This window comes from Perna viridis, chromosome 4 (assembly GCF_037379345.1).
Source record: "Perna viridis isolate PV_CMFRI_1.1 ecotype Kerala chromosome 4, ASM3737934v1, whole genome shotgun sequence".
Taxonomy (NCBI): domain Eukaryota; kingdom Metazoa; phylum Mollusca; class Bivalvia; order Mytilida; family Mytilidae; genus Perna; species Perna viridis.
The window spans coordinates 10791158-10811935 of NC_142448.1; the positions used below are offsets into that span (position 1 = coordinate 10791158).

The window sequence follows — 20778 nt, forward strand, 5'->3', positions numbered from 1 at the left end:
GTCAAAGACTATCTAAAGAAACACTATTTAAGTCATAGCTTTATTACTTAAAGCATATTTAAGTACTTCTCCATCTAAGAATCAGGCAAAATGTGTATAAGGTGAGGCACATGAAGGAAAAACACAGAGATTTTATTGCAATATTCAAGTATTTATACCTGCTAACCTCCAGAAATAACCATCAAAGTGTTTGTAAATTTGCCTTTTTAAGATAATGATAGGTCAAATTTTGGTGAAATGCACTATATAAAAATGGCTGGAAAATTTCCCACACTTTTTCCTTATATAAGCAGTCAAAAAATACCTATGTCACAGATGCTCCAGTATAAATTTAAATAGCTGTTCAGTTGTTTTCTAGATGTATTGAATATATTTGTGGCAAAAAAGACCAAATTGAGAAATATGATGTGCCATCCATTGCCTGATTCTTACACAGAATGGTACTTAATAGCTACGTTTTGAACGATTGTTGTAATATTGGTGCCATTTTGTTGAATGTCTTCAATCACTACTGTGCTGTACTTGCTCATTTAGCGTCCAAAATAATTGGTCAAATAAACTTGTATTCTTGTATAGATATAAATGCAATTCATTGACTCTTGAAATATCATTTCTAATTAACAGAATCAACCAATGAGATCAGCATGTTTTAATAATATGCCATGATCACAGTAAATGTAATTCATAATAGGGTCTAAAATATATAACCTGTACCAACTTTTCCCTGTACCCAAATAATGTTTTGCTAAACTATTCATCATTATGCTAAATTTGCATGGGATGGGCAATATTCATTATACTTCTTTTTTGATCGGTTTTTTGATTTCAAAAGGTCTAAAATGTGTTACCAAACCAAAATAAATTAATTTGAGATAAATACTGTAATCTGATTGGTTAAAATAATTTTGTTATATCTCAATGGAGAAAAAAATATTGACACACCCCTATTTACCTAAATTCAGAGCTACTTTTCTCATGTTTAAAGATAAAAATATTTTTTAAAATTAATTTAGAAGAATTGGCTATGATAAAAATTTTGTCTATTGAAAAATAACATAAATTTTCAAAGTGCATATTTTGTTTATTGCACTTCACGCAATAAACAATATGCACATGGGAAATTTATGTTATTTTTCAATAGACAAAATTTTTATTATTGCCAATTCTTTACTAATAATTGACTAATTTTCATTTTCTTATCCGAATTTTACGTTCTCTGAACACAGTAAGAGGTTAAAACTTCACTTAAAGACTTTGCCTTTGGATAAAATTTTGAAAGATTTAAAATTGTTTTAAAAAAGAGGCGATTGAGTTTGAATTCCATACCAACAAAGAATGGAGAGGATCTTATCAAAGATGAAAAAGAAAGTCTCATAAACAGAGTCTTATGCGATTTTAATTTATCAACAATAAATATTTTGATAATATCATGATGGTCTAATGGCAAATATGCATTAAAATTGTACAGATAATAAAAATACCAGCTTAGATTTTGGGTATGGGAATTTCTGGTTACACATTTCTTACCTTTGAAAGCAGAAAATCAAATAAAATAATTTTTTTTCAAAAACATTTTTAAATCATAAATTCTACCCTAGACATCATGTAATTTTTAAATGTGTACTAACTTCCAGCTGGAAATATCAAGTAACAGTGAACACCCAAAGCGGTGTGAGCTCTACATTTATTACATGTACTATATTAATATTCCTTAAGGTTCCCCAATATACTAATAAAAAAAAAGTCATGTCCTGCCAGTAACAAAAAGGTGACTGTCCTTACTGAGAAAATTCATTGTTTCCTTAAATCAAACAAATAAAAATATATAGGTTAAGATTATGTTTCAGTAAAAATAACTTCATCTTTTCTGATAGCTGTTTTCTGTTCTAATTTTTTCACTTATTAAAAGAAGTGAATTTGATGTGTCTTTAAAAAGTTTGGGAAAAGCGTGGATGTAAGTACATGTATCTATGCTATTCCACTGTTGCTGTTGTCAAGAACCTAATCCGCCTCAGAAAAAATATAACTCCAATTGTATCATCCAAATTGAAGCATAGCTTTTCTAAGAAAGAAAAGGCAATCGTTTTCTTTTTCAGAATTTACAGCTGTCAGTTGCATCCAATTATTGTTTATGTCACATGATATGTGTAAAATATTCCCACCATCTGAGGAGAACTGCAATATTTCTGGTATCTGTACAAATCAAAGCTGAAAACTGAAAAGGATGTTGCTGGAGATTTTCTGAAGAGTTAAAAATTGTAAAGTTAGCGAAGTGTTACAAAGTCATTGACCATTTTGAAAGCGAAGGGAAAAGGGGGACTGGGGGCTGGGATCTTTTTTGAAAAAAAATAAAATAAATGAATGTTCAATTTTTTGGAAAAAAAGCATTTTTTTTAACTCATTCATTGAAAAAAAAACAAAAAACATTTATCCGCATTTTTTAACAAGGCAGATTTTCAAATAAAAATATTGATTTTGCTTGCTGCTAAATATAAATAAAAATATTGCACTTGCGAAACAAAAAATTTCATCCATCCCCAATCCCTGTGTGCCAAAGAGTTTTAATGTCTTTTACTATTCTCATGCAGACGGTAAAAGTATGGTAAAGCTCACGGTGCTCACAGATATAGGCAATGCCTATTCCATATTAATGAAGAAATTGGCAAAATAGTATTTTGGTATGGGGAAAAGTTGGTATGGTATGGGTTACACATTTTAGACTACCGTCAATTATACTGTATTACAAAATGAAAAGCAGAGAGGCATTGTACTGCACTATTTTTCTTTGATATAGCACAGCAGGTCAGCTAGTAGAACCTAGTATTTAAATCTATTTTAGTATATAATTGGGTAAGCCAGGCCTACAGGTACGAGAACACAATTAATTCCCCTTGGTTTTCGTTTACGAATATAGTTCCAACTTTGGTAGAAGGTACCTTCCACATTTTTTCATATTTTTACTGGAAACTTATTTGCAGAAGTTTTGCCTCTAATTGGTAGAAAATAGGTTAAAATTACATGGGATTTTTTTCATTAATCAATTCTGACTAAAAGTTGTGATTTGGTTCAGTGGAAGAAGGTTAAAATTTAGGACTTTTAACTCAGTTCATTTGTCATGCTTACCCCATCTCCAAATTATATATATTAATTTCAGAAAATGATGGTAAAATTTTCTACAATTTATATATAAAATCCTGTTTGTACATATCTTTAGGCCAGAGAAGTTTTATTCAGTTTGCGCCAGTGGAATTTTTTTAATCTGCTCAAATGTGTATATTGAAATGCACTTGAAAATTAACTGTGGTCTCATGCCTACAGACAACCAGATTAATAAAATCCCTTTTCTTTTCATGGGACAAGGTTTTATCTAAACTTACAACAATGCTATGGTTACCAAGCTGGATTTCTTCTATGTTCATGAAAGAATTTTCAAATTTAATTTTTGTGGGAGGATTTGTATTTCTGCTTCGGAAGTTTATTCCATTATCCTGGTTCACAAAACTGTTGAAGTCTGAAAATTGGGATGACCAAGCCATTTCTTAAAGTGTGTCGTCTGCTTGAACACCCAAGCAAAATGCACGTGCAGCATGGTGTCGAATAGTTAAAACGATATAAAATGTGTAATGTCAACTAAAAGAACATTAAAATAGAAACCAGAAGCAGCATACAGGCAAAATCGGAGCGATCAGAGACAGTTGCAATTGATTACCAGAAATCTTCAAGCGTCTGGCCGACCTTGATCATGATTTATGCAAGGGACATTTGACGACGTTACACTCCTTTCCATTACGTATCCCCCCTTCAAATGGACAACAAAAACAGCAATGACGACGATTTAAAGCCACTAGTTCTTCGTAGATATTATTCGCTCTTTGAATATAACGACAGCCCGTAAATACCTATTATTTTCATATGTGTTTGATTTCACACAATGCATTTTTAACCGTATTTGATAAATATAAGATTTGAATGACACGTATCATGTTCACAGGCACCAATAAAAATAATAGTCCAAATAATTATGCAGTCTTGAAAGGCTAATTTTTATTTTGCTCTGTCACCTCTCGGTGGTTAGAAATCCAAGCCCTATTACTTTTTTGCCCTGATTCTGTTTGCCCTACAATTTATATTCCAGCTATATGGTTCTAGTAATAATACATTTCTTGTATCTTAAACTCATATTGAACTCATAAATAACTGCAACAACAAGAAAGACAAGTACATGTATATTTCTATGTAACTTTTTTGTTGTTGCAGACCCACTAAAACTTGCCTTTGACCAACAGCACATTCAGTCAGACATCTGAAAAAATCTGTCTGACCAGAACAAAATTTGCTGATCGAACAGATTTCAGTCAGTCAGGTCAGTCTGTGCGGCACAATTCGATTGGTCTGTGTAAACTGTATGAAAAAGTTAAAAGTATACTTATGGTAATCGTAAGTTTATATTGAAAATCAGCTGAACACCATTTGCATGCTCTTATTTTTTTTATATTTACATTTAACTGTATAATTTGATCAGATAGACTTTCATTTATATACATTTATATGGCACTATGATGAAATAGTTTTATATTAAAAAATCAAAGGTCTGTTTTAAAAAAAAATTCTGTTTAGAAAAGAGACCAATTGCCTTATTGTCCTGAAGTTAGTTTCCGATTACAAAAAATGGCATTGTGTCAATCATTTAATGATATTTAATGGGTTGTTTATATAAGGCTGATAATTAACTTATTGGATAACCAAACGTGTAATTTTATAATTATATTATTTTAATTTTTTTACACACATGGTTCTACAATAATTGACTGTTTTCAAATTAATTATGTGGCTGATGTTTTTCGATGATTATTTACCTGTCATAAAACTTTCCTTTACCTGTTTAGACATCAATTAACACCTTTTGTCAGATTTATGGGGCTTATTGGCAGGAATGATGTATTTTTGAAAAATTATGCTGAAAACGAAAACATTTATGCACATGTATACAAGCTGTCACCATCTTAAATGTACTGGAAGAAAAATTGCCTTTACTTTTCTTATAGTCTAATATAAGGGAAGTAAATAAAGAAAATATGAATGAAGTAAATTTTCATACCTAAAAAAACATATGAAAAATCCCAAATTAGTCAGATCTATTAATCAACTAACTGTGATAGGAGTCAAGGTGGAAATAAGTAGGTTTTGTGCATAGGTCTCACTAACCACTTCTAATGTTTCCATTACTTTACATGTTAAAAAAGTAATTTTCAAAGTCTCACTGTGAATTCCCAGGACAAATGACATCTTAAAGTTGCATACTGTTGTGAAGCTTGGAAAATAAGGCTTCCAAAATCATTATGCTAACGGTACGATGATAGTAGAAATTCTTCACAAAATTTACTTGAATAAATAATACTGAAAATCTACATTTTTACCTGTTCTGCTAACTGACAGCATGGAGGCAAATTACTCACACATGTAAACAATATTCATACACTTTTGTAGTTAATTACATATATGATTTTAAAGTGCACATTCTCAGCTTTATTTTTACTACTTTTAATCATAATACACACAAATAATACACTTACAATGCATATGTCTAGGTTCAGTATGTTTTAGGTACTACATAGGGGGGGGGGTGGCCATTTGACCCGGAAGTGGTTAGTGAGACCATACTTAAGGCTCAGAAACAAATTTACTTCTACCTTGTCAAGATTTTTTTAATCCTTGGTGGTATTTTAATTGTCATAATTCACAAAACACCACTGTGAAAAGGACTAGATTACAGTCCTGACAAACTTTTTCAAATGGTTTACAGACACATGTGTAGTTACCTAGTTTCCAAGATTCTTACTAAGGTACTATGGATAGATCATACTCTAGACTGAAATGTTACATCCTGATAAAGCAGTACTAGTAATTGGTTGAATTAGTTGCCAGTAACAGACCCTTATTTAATTTAATTTGTAAATAATTTCAAATATGGGACACAGTTATAACATGATGAGATATCACATCCCTCTCTTCAAAATGTGATAAACCTCATTTTCAAATCTTGGTTTACCTACTAAGATTTGAAAAGACCCTTAGCATGACATTGTATGAAACCATTCTTTAATATAGTGCTATGATCAAAAACATTAAATGCTGATACTGGATAATGCTAACAGTTCTTAAACATTTGAATCTTTTGATATAGTATGAGTATTTACATTTTATATTTTAGCAGCAGTGAAGATGTCAAGGAAGATGAAGGCTACAGGTATGCAACTAAATTTTTCAGATCTGCAAATTTTAGTATTTGATTGGTTGCACTACTTTTATATTTTTCCCATTCTAGTTCTGAGTTGCTTGTCTTTGTGCATCTGCTTACCTAGTAGAATTCAGTTTTCTCATTGAAACATTTTTACACTTTTTGTTCACTGGAACCAAAGAACCATGTGAGCATATGTCATCCATTTGTACCCATCTTTGTTTGTCATTTTTTTTATCATTTTATTAAAAAAAGATATTATACTCTGAAACTACCTGGTGAATTTTTACTAAATATGATGATCATCATTTTTAGGCCGAATTTGATCACAGCTGAAAATTGTGCCAATAACTCTATAAAAATCTCATTTTTTTTTATAAATTGACAGTTCACATCTTTTTGAAATTTGCATTATTATAAGTTTAATATTTTCAGTTCTTATGTGAAAGTTAAAAACTGTTCGATTTTCAAGAAATATAAAATTAATAGAGTGCCATTTATAACAAAATTTTAGTTTCTTTTCTAATTCAATCAGTAGTCAAGTGGCATCAAAGAAACAATCCATATTTGTTATGTATGTTCTGATTTTAAAGTAGTACCTGAAGAAAAATGCTTTCTTTTAAGTTTAACTGTTATTTGCACTGATGTCCCTGGTCACTTGGAATTGGAAGTAAGGAAATTAATCGCTCAGAAACTGTCAAAGAATGCTGTATATTTTGATGCAGGAAGTGTGACCCAGTTTGATATTGGGTTAGTATAGTTATGTTTGTTATTTAGGGACATATTAATGAGATAATTAATCCCTCCCCCCTCAAAAATGTAATAAATTCACTTACTTACACAATAAGTATAATTTTGCATGTCTTTCAAACATTCTTGCCTATGAAATGGGTGAAGGAACAAACTGACTTGGTTGTATTTGATTTTTTGACTTTGTTATGATAATTTGACTTTGTCATGATAATTTGTGCATCATCTCCTATTGTTATAAAACATTTTTGATTTAAAGTAAGTTGGGTCTTAATCATCCCATGGTATATAACCATTAATATTCATTTTTCAATTTTAGTGAAGCAGAAGCAGTAGAGACGTGGTCTTGTTATTACTGTATGATGAAAGAAAAGGAAATTAGAGAAGATGGTGGCAATATCAAGCTTATTGTCTGCTTTCTTGCACCTGAATCTGAAATGCTAGAAAAGTATCCTTTATAGTAATTAAGTAGTACTCCAGCAATGAATCATGCAATTCTGTAATACACCCCAAACAAGTACTATCTATAAAAAAAGATAGCCAACATAAAAACACTCTTTGTTTTGTTTATTTATAATTTTCTACATTTCATTCAGGAAGTAAAACATGATATGGATGATGGCACACAATTTCAATTTTCGATACAGTTTTTTTCAAATGCCACTAAGACAGAATTGGGATCAAGTAATTTGCATTTCCATAGAAGAACGTCTTTAAGGTCAAAGGGTAAAAAAACGAAACTATACTGACTGCGTTGGAAGAAGGCTACACATTTTTATTTTTGCCATTAAGTTGCTTTATAGGTCTATATGATGAAATGTATAATCATTCATTCCAATCTGTCTGCTCTTAGGAGGTAATTCACATTGAAAATCCAATGTTTCTTTCTGGATTTTAGTGTTGTTTACAGAGTTATCTCCCTTTATTTTGAATTCTACATTGCATTCTACATAATTTATATCTCCTATGAACAAGGGTTCTATGAAAATTTACATGCTATTTTCTGTTAACTTAAGCATTTTAAACAAAATATAAAAAATAAAAATATGTAGGCTTTCCAATCATGTATCACATTTTGCACAATTCCTAGCTCGAGTGCTACTTTTAAAATTGATAATTAACCAATCAATAACCTCCTGCCTTGTAATTTCAGTATGGTACAATCTTTGTTTTTGTATTCACAGCCATCTTATTAACAATCATGGCACACTGGCGAAATTTATAGACATAAGTTTATTGTGGGTTAATGTTAACTCACAAGCCAATTACTGTAAATGCCACAAGTTTATTTTGAGGTTTTTATGACATTTCATAAATTTTGTAATAAAGTTTGAATATCTTTTGTTTATGTTGGTTGTTATTAAGTCAGAATATCTTGTAAAGGATATGGTTTTCTTTAAAATCAAAACTGAAAGTATTTTTTATTAAATTGAAATCGTGTACAATACATATGATAAACCTTGAAACTCAGAACAGGAAATTAGACTTAAGAACAGGAGGTTTTTAAATCATTAAAAGATTGTGCTTAGTTTTTTGATAGCAGCTTGTAAAGTAGCTTTAATATATCTAATTTACCTGTGCTGTGTAAGTGTCAAAAGTGAGAACTGCATATTGAAATTTGACATTCAACTGTACTATTTTTTTTACAATTAATATTTTTGAAACTGGATCTGAAGGACTGGAAGTTCACTAGTATGTATGTTTTTCATTATATGTTTTTCCTTAATATCCATTAGTTTTACTCATGACTTGGATGTCTTCTGTGGTCAGTTGTCAACAGAATTATGCAATGTGAGTGTATTATAACAACATTGTCATTTATAATCATGACTTAGAAGACTTCAATTTTAAAACACAGTAATTAAGGGAAAATGATTATCGACTAAAAACTCATCACAGAGAAAATAATCAAAGCTCATATTCTTTTTCCTTTTCAGAAAACTGATGTTCAAATTCCAGCCAAGCAATATCTAGAAAAATGGCATGAAACAACCCTAGATTTTCTATGCAGATGTGTTCAGCTTTTACAGCAGAATGTTAAATATTTATTGTACTGTGTATGTATTTTATGATTGCTACATGAAGTCATTTACATAAATGAAAATTGTGCATTTAAATGTCTATAATGCCATCTGAAAATATTTCATTGGTTCTCATGCTGTCCCCTGTCTCTTTTCAAGGTGCTTTTATTTTCAATTTATAGAGCCATATGAATAAAATAAAAACAAAAATCACATTCCTCATCATTATTTTATGGCTGTAAGCTATGAAAAAATTCCATAAGTGCTATTGGGGTATTGGAATCCTTTGCATTGTAATGAAATCAAGAATATTATTAATTGCTGCCAGATTCTCATTTAGTACAAAATGAAAAAGTAATTTTGTGAATACAGGAAGTCATAGACATATTTGGAGATTCATGCTCAATTTTAGCATTAACATGATAGGGAGAGGATGCAAATAATGACATTTTTTCAGGCACTGGTAAATGGTAGCTTACAAGTCAATGGAGGAGAAAAATCTCTATTATCTGACCTTTCAAGGTACTGTAGATCATAATAATCTATATGAAATTTAAGTCAAACAATTTTAGACTTAGATGGTTAGTTTGGGGCCACTAATTTTTAGTCTGTTAATTTTGCCCTATAATGACATCATAATAGATCAAAGTGTTGTGATGTCATGACTTACAACTAATTTTACTCTTTGATTTTTTGTGAAAATGACTGCTGATTCATGAATTTATTGCCAAATTTTTAGGTTATTTTATTAATACTTAACAGAATGATTTGAAACTTAAGTTGAAATTTAATTTTATTGAACATTTCTACTGTACACAATTTTGGGAAAACTTGTATCATTAAAAATTGTTGAAGATGTTTTATCAAAGAAACTTTGACCTGTTTTTCATTTAAAAAATACACTTTCATCAACACATAAACATGTTGATTAATTATCAACACTCAAATTAATAACAGGCAATACTTATTTTTTGTTTCAATAAAACAGGCATTTTTTATTACTTCAGATTTGTTCCAGTCATATAATTTTCTCATTTAAGGTTCGTGAAACTCTGCAATATGTCCGATATGTTTGGTAATGGATCCTCAGGCAGTATAGATATGTTGGTAGATATTTCACCAGCTTCCATTCCACAGCAGACTATTTCTATTGACTTTGTTAATGATGAACTAGTCTTTAAAGATGTCAGTAAGTAGAGTTGAGAACTGTGTCTTTGTGAGAATAACATTAAGAGTTACTCAATTTTAAACTCTTCTGAAATTTAGTGCTTTTCTAACAAACACTAGGCTTAGTACCATGTATGTTAATCATGGAACCTGCAGTCCTTTTCACAAAATATCGCAAGCGTAAATATTAGTTGTAACTTATGACATCATAATAGATCAAAGTATTGTGACATCATGACTTACAACTAATATTTACACTTGCAATTTTTTGTGAAAAATTCATGAATTTATAATATTTTTGTTGCCATATTTTTTAGGTTTTTTTTATATGCCTGTCTTTTTGCTGGTGTAGTATTGTTTGCAACTTGTATAATACTAGTATGTATAACATATTGAGGTATTTATGTATTTTTTGGTACCTTGGTATTGTGATTCTTTGATGAAAGGAAGCTTTTCTCCATTGTTATCATTCATTTTGTTTCTGAGAAAGGAATTTAAACTTGAAAGGGGCTATGGGCATAACATTTTCTTGAGCATAGGGGTGACTTTCCTGTAATTTGGTTTTTCAGGCTGCACAAAGTTCTGTGAACATTGGAGTAAAGCAATAAATTCTGTGGACAGTACGAGTCCTGGAGAAATAAGACAAGCAGTGGAAGCATTTAGAGCCAAGGTTCATTTTGTATTCAATTTGATTAAAGTAAAATTCATAATTTTGCCCCCACCTTCAGATATATCCTCATAGATGATCTGACAAACTCCCATTTAATGTTATGTCACAGGTTGATACAAATAGACTATAAACACAATAATCCTATAGTCATCAACATTACGTCTAAGACAAATTATTCACACTACTATAAAGTAAATGAGAGGATGTCGAAAGGATTAATATGACCTCTTATATTGTTGAATCATTTAATGGACACTCTTTAAGGGGAATTTGATTTGAAAATTAAGATTTGTATATTTATTTTTTAAGGTTTTTATATGACCATATGCTGAACTTTTCATTTCTACTTAACTTATTCAGCTACAAAGTCTTGAAACATTGAATTATCACAAGTCTTAAGTAAGACCAAATTTTTATTGAATTTAAAAGTACCACAATTGGGAAGTCATCACTTGTAATTTCATGAAATATGTTTAACTAGAAAATAGAGAAAAATATTCCATGAAGCAACTGACAAATAAGTAAAGACTGCAATGTTAAGTTAATTCCAATAAGTAAAATTTTCTTCAGTGAAATAGAACTTACCCTGAAATCATCCGTACATTTATTAAAATCAAAATTAAGGCTTTTGCAAAGACAATAAGATGTAAAATGTGTTTATTATAAATATTTAATTTGTTTGTTTCTCATCTGGGCAAGATTGGTTATTTTCCATTAACTTACTTAGTACTGTGACGTCATTAACATTGATTGAGCTGTGGTCTTCAATTCAAATAAGTCCAAACTAGATAAGGCTTTGATGAAGGGACAAATTCTAATTTTGACTTTAATCGATTAGAAATTAAATTTTACAGTTCATGAAGTGTTAACTGCCTTTAATCAGGATATTTCACATAATCTGGTCAAAAAATTAAAAACAATTCTTAAATGCGCAAAATACTGTGCATTATGATTATTTAAGATAAAAAAAAAATATTGAAATTATTTTTGATGCATTTATACTTAAATTATTTTTGATATCTAGAAAAAAACTCAGTTTTAAAAATAAAATCAATATAGCCTGTTTTTATTATTAAATCACAGCCTTGTCATATATTAAGCAAATAAATACATCACAAAATTTACAGGAAACTGCATTAAAATTCTAAGCTTATGTATATGATATATTGTCTCAAAGTAAGAAATAATATATTAATGTTTCATCATTTTTTGCATGTGCACCTTTTGAAACATGTAGAAGGTATCAATACCACACATACAACATGTATTATTCTGCAAGAGGAACCTTTATTGCATTTGAACAAATAAAAATATGCAGCTCCAAAAACAATATTGAGGTTGTTTTCTCTGAAATCTTATATTGTAAGATTACTTGTTAAGTACCCTGATAATGTTTGAAATCATTTATTTCAGTTTATTCACAGTATAAATACAATGAAAAGGTTGTTAACTGAGGCTCAGTATGATTACTATGCATATTACAGGTAAGGACTAAGGAGGTTTGTAGTGTTCTGAAGGTTTGTGTGTTTCTGTGAGTATTCAAAATAAAAGCAGGAAGCAACAAAACATAAATTTATGGGATTAGATCAGAGTTAGAAATAGTAGCCTGCCTGCCAGCCTGAGACTGGCTATTTTTCGGTAGGGCTGGCTAATTTTAGCAAAAATTTATATAGACATATAGTAAATATATTGAAAAATTGTATTCAGGGTTGGCTAGGGTCTCACTAACCACTTCCGGGTCAAATGGCCACCCCCCTATGTAGTACCAAAAACACACTGAACCTAGACATATGCATTGTAAGTGCACTATTTGTGTGTATTATGATTAAAAGTAGTCAAAATGAAGCTGAGAATGTGTACTTTAAAATCATATATATAATTAACTACAAAAGTGTATGAATATTGTTTACATGTGTGAGTAATTTGCCTCCATGCTGTCAGTTTGCAGGACAGGTAAAAATGTGGATCTTACCAAATAAAAAATACAATAACATCAAATAGTATCTTGTAGGAGTACTGCTAGTGGTAGCTGTGAAAATCTCATCTTATCTGGAATTTCATTTCCTCTGTTAAAATCGTTAAAAGCTGAAAAGTACATGATTTCCTTTCAATTGTCTTCTGAGTTTATTAGTTGATACATATTTTATGTATCCTTTGATCATTTGAAGTGTCCAAATCAACATATTTTCTCAATTTCATTGGAATTAGGAATTACATTTAGTCTTTTTTCCATTGACTTCCATAATGACTACTTGAACAAAGCATTAAAGCATTACTACTTGAAAACTGAGGAGATGAATAAGTCACATATACTACAATGTATAGAAATACACATATTGCATGGAAAAGCTATTTTGTAAATTTGACCCATCTTCAATTTCTTTTTAGGGCTTACAAGTTCATTCTCACATCAGGAAACTCAGAAATTTTGATGAATTATGCACATCTTGATGAAATTACTGAAGTGAAGGATGTATTTACAGATTTAAAAAAATATATTGTTAAAGCATCTTAATTACCAACTGGTTGTATCATCTATTTATCTTTTATTTACATGTTGTTTATTAAAGGGTACAAAGTTTGATCTTAAATTGTATAGTACTTTTAACAGAATATTACACAGAAGTATCTAAACCTTAATAGAACTGTTGAAGCCCTGTGAAAAATCTAACTTTTGTAGTTGCTAACTTTCTTCGAAAGGAACAGTTTTTTACTGGTTTTAATGTGACATTTCATAGTATAAGGAGAGGTGTTTTTAAGGATATTATGTTCCAGGCGTTATAGCATGAAGTGAAATATCATGAAGATACATGTACTTAGAATCATACTGGTTCAGTTTGTTTATTAGAGAGTTGTTTTAGAGATTTGATTTTTTGCATTAAAAACAAGTCACATAGGCAGCCAAGATAATTTCATATTTTTTGTAATTTTTTAGAACTGAATTGTTTTTGTAGGAAAGAGTCCTAAAATGCTTCTTTTTTTAAAGCTAAAGGGAATGTGGAACAAGTAGCAGTAAGTTGCAAACATTTGGAAATCTTTTGCTTTCGATAGAACAACATAGGGACAAACAAAAGGATTACTTCAAATGATTGCACTACACAAATGAATTTAAAATGTACACACACTGAAAAAAAACCAAATAGAATGAACCCCTTTAAAAACTCAGGTAAACTCAGGCACACCAAAAGGGTGTGTACTTCCTGCTGAAGTCTGGTTGAAACACTTTTCTGCAAACTATCCGAAAATGGTGTACATGAAAAAGTTTAAATAGTAATCATTTCATCATCTGTAGTATACTTGGATTCAGAGCTGATTTTTTACAAAGTAAGATATATTTGACAATGAAATTTATTTTTGTCTCAGTTTCCCAGTTTGGTATTTTTTTATTTTATACTTTTAATTTAGTATACATAATGGCCAAGAAAAGACCGAATCATCAGCAGTGGGATGATTCAAATATGTCAAAATCCTAAAACATGGCCTAAACGTGAGCACAGATAACAGGAAAATCTACATACACAATGTAGCAAATCCAACAAAAAAGATCACACATAAATACTGAAGATAAGGGAAACAAGACGTCTCACAAAAAACTAAACCACTAGCAATACGAACTCCCACAAAAATTGGAAGTGACATCAAATGTTTTGGAAGGGTAAGCATGCTCTGCTTCGCCAGCGTCACCCACCATATTGCAATTGAGAAGAATCTGGTGGCAACAATAATGTATAATCAGTATATAACAAATGATAATTTTATTAACTCCTCGATTAATGATTAATCCACCTTCTTAGATTGTTTTAGTAATTGTTCAAATACGGAAAACCTGACTTCAAATCTTAGTGGTGCCACGTGTTGGGAAAGAAGCTACATTCCCTTGCACGTTGAGGAACCCTGCTGTGGTATTCGATAGGAGAAGAAACCTTCAGCTCCGCAGTAGGAGGTTAAATTGCCCGACCCTATACCCCCCTTTTCTGTGGTAATCGAAATTCGTCGACCCTATTATCTTCGTCTCCTATCCCATTTTTAATTTCATCGTTTCATGTTCATTTTATCATCCATTTCATGTTCATCGCCCGCCACCTGGATATAGCTGAAATATTGCTGCTTGGGCGTTAAGCACCAACAATCAATTAATCCATGTCATCACTACAGTCAATGTCACATGCAATATCCCTTATTGGAGAAATTTTCTTTGCTTGCATAATTTCCTAGAAATAGCAAACTGTAACAGTAATTTATAAAATGGATATAGAGAGTTATAGTCATTTAACAGGTCATACACATTACCACGTATGGTTGTATGATTAAAACAATAAAATGTGAATATTAGTTAAATGATATCTGCAAGGAAGACTGGTCGTAACTACGCAGACTTTTTGTATTGCGCTAGACTTCTTACAATTAGGCTTTTGGAACAAGCCTATGTTGCTACAAGATTGAAGTCATCACCACAGTTTTATGGTCGTCATCATGAACTCGGCGATCGTTACGGTGTGTCAATCTGCACCATGAAAACTGATTTGTTCAACGTGTCATAGTTTAACTTTCCTTTTTCGTCAACCCTGGACTTGACTTTTTATCAGCAACTCGGCGGATGTTTCTAGAAAAGCAGAGAACGCGTAACCTACCGGATCACCTGGTCCATGCTCCCAGTTTTTAGTGGAGTCCGAGTTGCTCATGTAATTTCGTAACTTTGTTCGTATTATTTTGTTTTCTTAAGTTTTTTGTTGGTCTTTTTCCCTGGATAACATTCTTTGATTTCCACTATAATCTTGGTTCCCTTGATTACTATTGTGGAAAACATACGAACGGATTTATCGTTCCAATATTATAAATATAACAGATTATGAATGAACTGAAACGCAAGGATCACAGGCACCATAAAAACCACAATGGCAACACCTGCGTTCATATCTGGAATAAATTTTCTATTTAGGCTTTTTGCTTCAACATCATTAATCATGTAACATGTTGACATATTGCAAAAATTTGGCCAGTAAGCTACGTTTTTTTCTGTTGCTGGACTCAATATTCTTGTTCTTATGTGAAGCGACAGCAAGTACTTTGGTGGAAATATTTTTGATATCATTGAAACGTGACTGAAACTTCATATTCAATTTTTTTCTTAATTTCTGCCTTTGTATGAGTGACTCGCTGAATATTTTTGCGGACTTTTTGTCATTCTACAGTATATTCTCTTGGTTTCCTCTTCTCATGGCATTTGACGATTTAAAAAAAATCACGCTTTTATTTCATAACTTAGGTAAAATTTGATGGGTTGATCTAGAAATGTTTATAATGCAAATACAAACGTTTTTTTTAGTTTTTGTAGAATCTTGAACAAATATCCGAGTTGAAACACTTAGATGCAGCTTTTCCTTCAGTAATGAGGGGAGAAATAGTTAATTAAAGAGTAGACGGAAAGGAGAATCGGTTTCTCAAATGAAATCTGTAGAAAACTTGGAAAAGCAAAACGACTGGAAAACTCTTGCAATTGTCTTTATTTTTTTTCATCTCCCGGTGGTTAAAATGTCTCGTGCATTTTCAATCACCGGCTTAGAACAGGATAATAGATATTTCTCAAATTTCTTCAAAAGAGTAATCAAGGAAACCAAGATTAAAAATAACATAAAATAACCAAAGTAATTCGTAAAAGGCAACAAAAGTAGCTCTGACTCCACTAAAAACTTAGAGCAAGGAGCAGGTGCACCGTTAGAGTAAGCGTCCTCTGCAACAAAAGTCCTCATATACAAGTCATTAGCTTCGGAGCATAATATCAAACAAGTACAAGTAACCATCCAAGACTTGTATTGAGATTCTGTTATAATATAATTCAAGTACAATCTTTGCACTTCATACTTCTATCTGTGGTTCTGTATTTTACTTAAAAACAAACGAAACTATGTATCACAATCCATCATTGAAGGTCTAAAAGTACATTAAAATCTAAAATAACATTTCCAAGCGGGAACACTTAATATAAAATCGTAAAGTCAAATTTATTTTTATTTAAGTAATTCGCATCCATAATAAGTTTAATTGTCTTTTCTTGTGCTTTAAAAAAAAAAATTGTACTGTGATGAATATCCGGCACGAATTAATGACAGTTAAAATAAGAGCCTTTCGTGAAGTCCAAAATACTTGTTTTATACACATAGGTATGGTGTACACTTGTTTCAAGAAGAATCATTAGATCACGGGAAGACCAAGATCCAAAAAAATAGAAAGGAAATATCAAAACATAGACCTATCGAAATCCAGCACCTAGAAGTTCTGTTACGAGTATGTATTAAAATTGAAAATTGACTTATAAGTGTCCGTAAATTAGTCATGATGTTTGTAGTATATATCATTATTCGTTTCTTTTATGTTGTGTTTTTCTTCTCTTTCATCAAATGTTTTTTTTTAAGTAATGTGAAATCCTTTTGGTACAAATATATACATTACATTGACAATTCTGTGTAATAAACGATCAATTGTACATGTATACAGCTCGTAATGGCAATCCTGTTTGTGAATGGGGCATGATTTATGTAATAAAATGACATTTTTTTATGAACGGAAAATCATGTTTCCTGTTAAAAACTGATATAAAATGCCGCCCAATTCTTCATGTTATTCACTAGGAAACGAAAAACTAATAAAGATAAGCAAATCAATGCACTTCAATTTTACAGTTTAGAAAGTGTGCCTGTTGTACACAGCAATTTGGCAGAGATACTTTCTATATATTTCCAAAAGATTGCAAGCCAGTTAAAAATTTTGAAGCTAAATAAAATCATACATACAAAGAAACAAAAGTAAATGAGCAACTCGGACTCCACTAAAAACTGGGAGCATGGACCAGATGCACCGGTAGGGTAAGCGTCCTCTGCTTTTCTAGAAACACCCGCCGAGTTGCTCATAAAAAGTCAAGTCCGGGGTAGACAAACGAGGGAAGGAAAACTATGACCCGTTGAATAAATCAGTTTTCATGGTGCTGATGGTACACCATAACGATCCACGAGTTCATGATAACTACCATAAAACTTCTGTAGTGATGACTTCAATCTTGTAGCAACATAACCCTGTTCCAGAAGCCTATTTGTTAGAGTTCTAGCGCGATACAAAAAGTCTGCGTAGTTTCGGCAAGCTCGGGCATAACGTATAGAAAACTGTGATATAACAGCTTTATTTTCAATCTCTATTTTATCTCTAAGGGGCTTGTGTAGAGTCCTAACAGTTAAGACAAATCAATATGTTAGCCCTACGAATATTTTAAAGGCACTGTGCATTAATTCTAAATTGAAGTCAATCGACGCATCAATTTGGTTATTTGCTTTAAGTATTTCATTATCAAGCTCTCTGTCGATCTTCAGAAACACATGTTATCGTGCCTATATATCAAATCATCATTTTCTTCTAGGATTATGCTATACATCCATTAGACCTAGATGAGGGATAATATTGAAATATATTACGCTTTCAAGATTATCGCACTGTTATGTTATATACAGTATTCCTGTTCTTTTCTTACTTGTTTTAAGAACCAAGATTATAACGAACACGGAGAGACAAAATAAAGGGAGACAAATAATGTAACTAAGTTCACATGAACAAAATTTAATAGAAACACGAAGGTATGCTTAAAAAGTTGAAAACAATCACATTAATTTTGTTACAGTCATACAAATATGTATTATTTAAAGAATGGTGATTTTCTTGGTATTTGCTCTTTGGTTTAATTACTGTTAGTTACAAACTCTAAACATTACAACATCAAAATTAATGATTTGAATTTTATAATTACATGGACACTAAATACGCACTAAATCATAGCTTTGACTAAATCTATATTGCTTTTAAATCTAATTCATCTCGTGCATATACCCTTCTTCATATTTGGGATAATAATGTTTTACCAATACATCTTGTGATGTGTTGTATGCTTTTAAGGCACAGCACGTTTAAATAACCATAACTTCTTTTTTATAAGCATAATTTATTTTAGCCTCTTTTTTTCAAAACTGAATTTCATTACTTTCAGTTCAATTTTATGTGTTGTAACTAATACATAAATTTTACTGTATTGTATAGCAAATTTTTACATTTTTTTTTCTGTAGAAAGAATACCGTTCTTCCGAAGATGAAGTTAGCACTCTTTTATGTTTGCGTCATGGTGTTATTCATTTCAGGTTGGTATGTGTTGGCGAAAAAACATAATTATACCATTCCTCCTGAATTGAGGAACTAATAAAACATGCTCATTTAAACTAAATAACTTATTATTTTATTTATACTGTTTCTTAAAACAGTTTTTGCATTCATTGTAATGAATTAAATGAATTCACAACTGTATTTTATTTGTCGGAAGTAAAGCGAGGAATAGTTTTGACAATTGTGTCAATATATGTTAGGTTAGTTTGAAAAATCGATTATTCTTTATTGCTCCAAGTATAGATAGTTTTATTTCATGAAATGCCCACTTCATGAAACACCATTCCAAAATCTTACGCAATATTTCCTTTTATATACTTTTTTTTAATCAATATTTCCCGTACATTAGATTTTTTAAATTCGGATAACGAAATGAATGCATTAGAATTTTATGTGTGTGTATACAATTATATATACAAAAACACTAGAACTAATTAATATATATTTTTTGCGGTTCGCAGACATGGACTGCGTAAGTGCGCAATTCAAATCCTGCTTTCCAACAGTTGATTGTGGATTTAACATTGACGGCTGTCAATCATTTTGCACAGACCGAGGCTGCTTACCTTTTCGAAGTGAATGCAGAAATAATGATTTATGTTGTTTCTTGGTTGCCAGTATAATGTCTGAAATAAAAAAAATGCTTTAAACTGTATTTTCGTTTGAATCTATTATTTACACACAGTAAAATCTCTATTTTCGAAATATTTTCATGTCTTATCATGTTTTGCTACAAGATAGAAGATAGACGTCATCATAACAGCAGTTTTATGGTCGTCATCATGAACTGATGGATCGTTACGGTATACCCATTTGCACCATGAAAACTAATTTGTTCAACGTGTCATGGTTGTCATTTCCTCTTTCGTCTACCCTGTACTTGCCTTTTTATGGGCAAGTCGGCGAGAGTTTCTAGAAAAGCAGAAGACGCTTACCCTACCGGTGCACCTGGTTCATGCTCCCAGTTTTTAGTGGAGTCCGAGTTACTCATATAATTTTGTCACTTTGTCTGTCTCATTTTGGTTATTTTATGGTCTTTGTTGTATGTGTCTGTTTTCCATGTATGGTCCCTGGATCACGTTCTTTTGATTTGTGCTAGAAAATTGGTTCCCTTGATTACTCATTGATTGTTTTGCAGGTCAGAGTTTTTTTTTTCAATTTTCAAATTTTTAAATTGGAGATTTGCATTGGGCTGTAAGACTAGGTTACAAATAAAATGCGCTACCACTCCCTTTATAAATTGTCGTTTTGTGAGTCAATTTTTTGTAAGATTTCTGACAGTTATGCATCTGGACCAGGGTTATGTTGCTACAAAATTAAAGTAAAAAAGTTTTATGGTCGTCATCATGAACTCGTGAATCGTTATGGTTTCGCATGTGTACCATGAGAGCCGATTTGTACATCGTGTCATAGTATTCTGTTCTCTTTCTTATATCTCGGACGTGACTTTTTATGAGCGACCCGGCGGCTGATTATAGAAAACAGTCTAGTTTACTGTTGCACCAGTTGTCCTTTTCACAAAAAATCGTAAGTGTAAAATTAGTCGTAAGTTATGACGTCATAACTTACGACTAATTTTACACTTACGATTTTTTGTGAAAAGGACCACTGGTTCTTGTTCCCAGTTTTCAGTGGAGTCCTGATTCCCTTGATATCTGTTTTAACTATATGAAATTTATTTCTCAATATTTTCTTTCGTATGAAACCGAAAAAAGGCGAATGTTCTAGTTTGT

The 20778-nt window shown here is 31.2% G+C and overlaps 2 protein-coding genes and 1 long non-coding RNA gene across 6 annotated transcripts in view; 2 read left to right on the top strand and 1 right to left on the bottom strand.

The window, feature by feature from the left end:
* Window positions 1-20778, bottom strand: part of LOC148618819 (meiosis-specific with OB domain-containing protein-like) — a 42763-nt gene that overhangs the window by 15651 nt on the left and 6334 nt on the right. For 2 of the 3 annotated variants that reach the window (XM_088578076.1, XM_088578073.1), the window contains exon 1: window positions 3378-3725. In XM_088578076.1, the coding sequence (XP_088434202.1) occupies window positions 3378-3536 (159 nt within the window). In that variant the 5' untranslated portion in view covers window positions 3537-3725. Of the gene's footprint in view, window positions 1-3377; window positions 3726-19611; window positions 19672-20778 lie in introns of those variants that run through there. The other variant, XM_088578075.1, reaches the window with a different exon arrangement.
* On the top strand, window positions 3736-13430 carry LOC148618820 (protein Njmu-R1-like). Of its 2 annotated transcripts, none has more exons than XM_088578077.1 (11): window positions 3736-3891; window positions 6212-6247; window positions 6863-6988; window positions 7308-7436; window positions 8725-8779; window positions 8926-9045; window positions 9467-9531; window positions 10050-10198; window positions 10746-10846; window positions 12260-12330; window positions 13235-13430. In XM_088578077.1, the coding sequence occupies exons 1-11, from the start codon at window positions 3806-3808 to the stop codon at window positions 13359-13361; spliced, it is 1065 nt and encodes a 354-aa protein (XP_088434203.1). In that variant the 5' UTR covers window positions 3736-3805; the 3' UTR covers window positions 13362-13430. The 2 variants fall into 2 exon arrangements, with proteins under 2 accessions (XP_088434203.1, XP_088434204.1); XM_088578078.1 differs by having other exon boundaries at window positions 3756-3891; window positions 6215-6247.
* Window positions 15508-19668, top strand: LOC148618821 (uncharacterized). The gene is made up of 3 exons (XR_015921449.1): window positions 15508-17131; window positions 18953-19023; window positions 19507-19668. It is a non-coding gene; the product is annotated as an uncharacterized LOC148618821 (long non-coding RNA).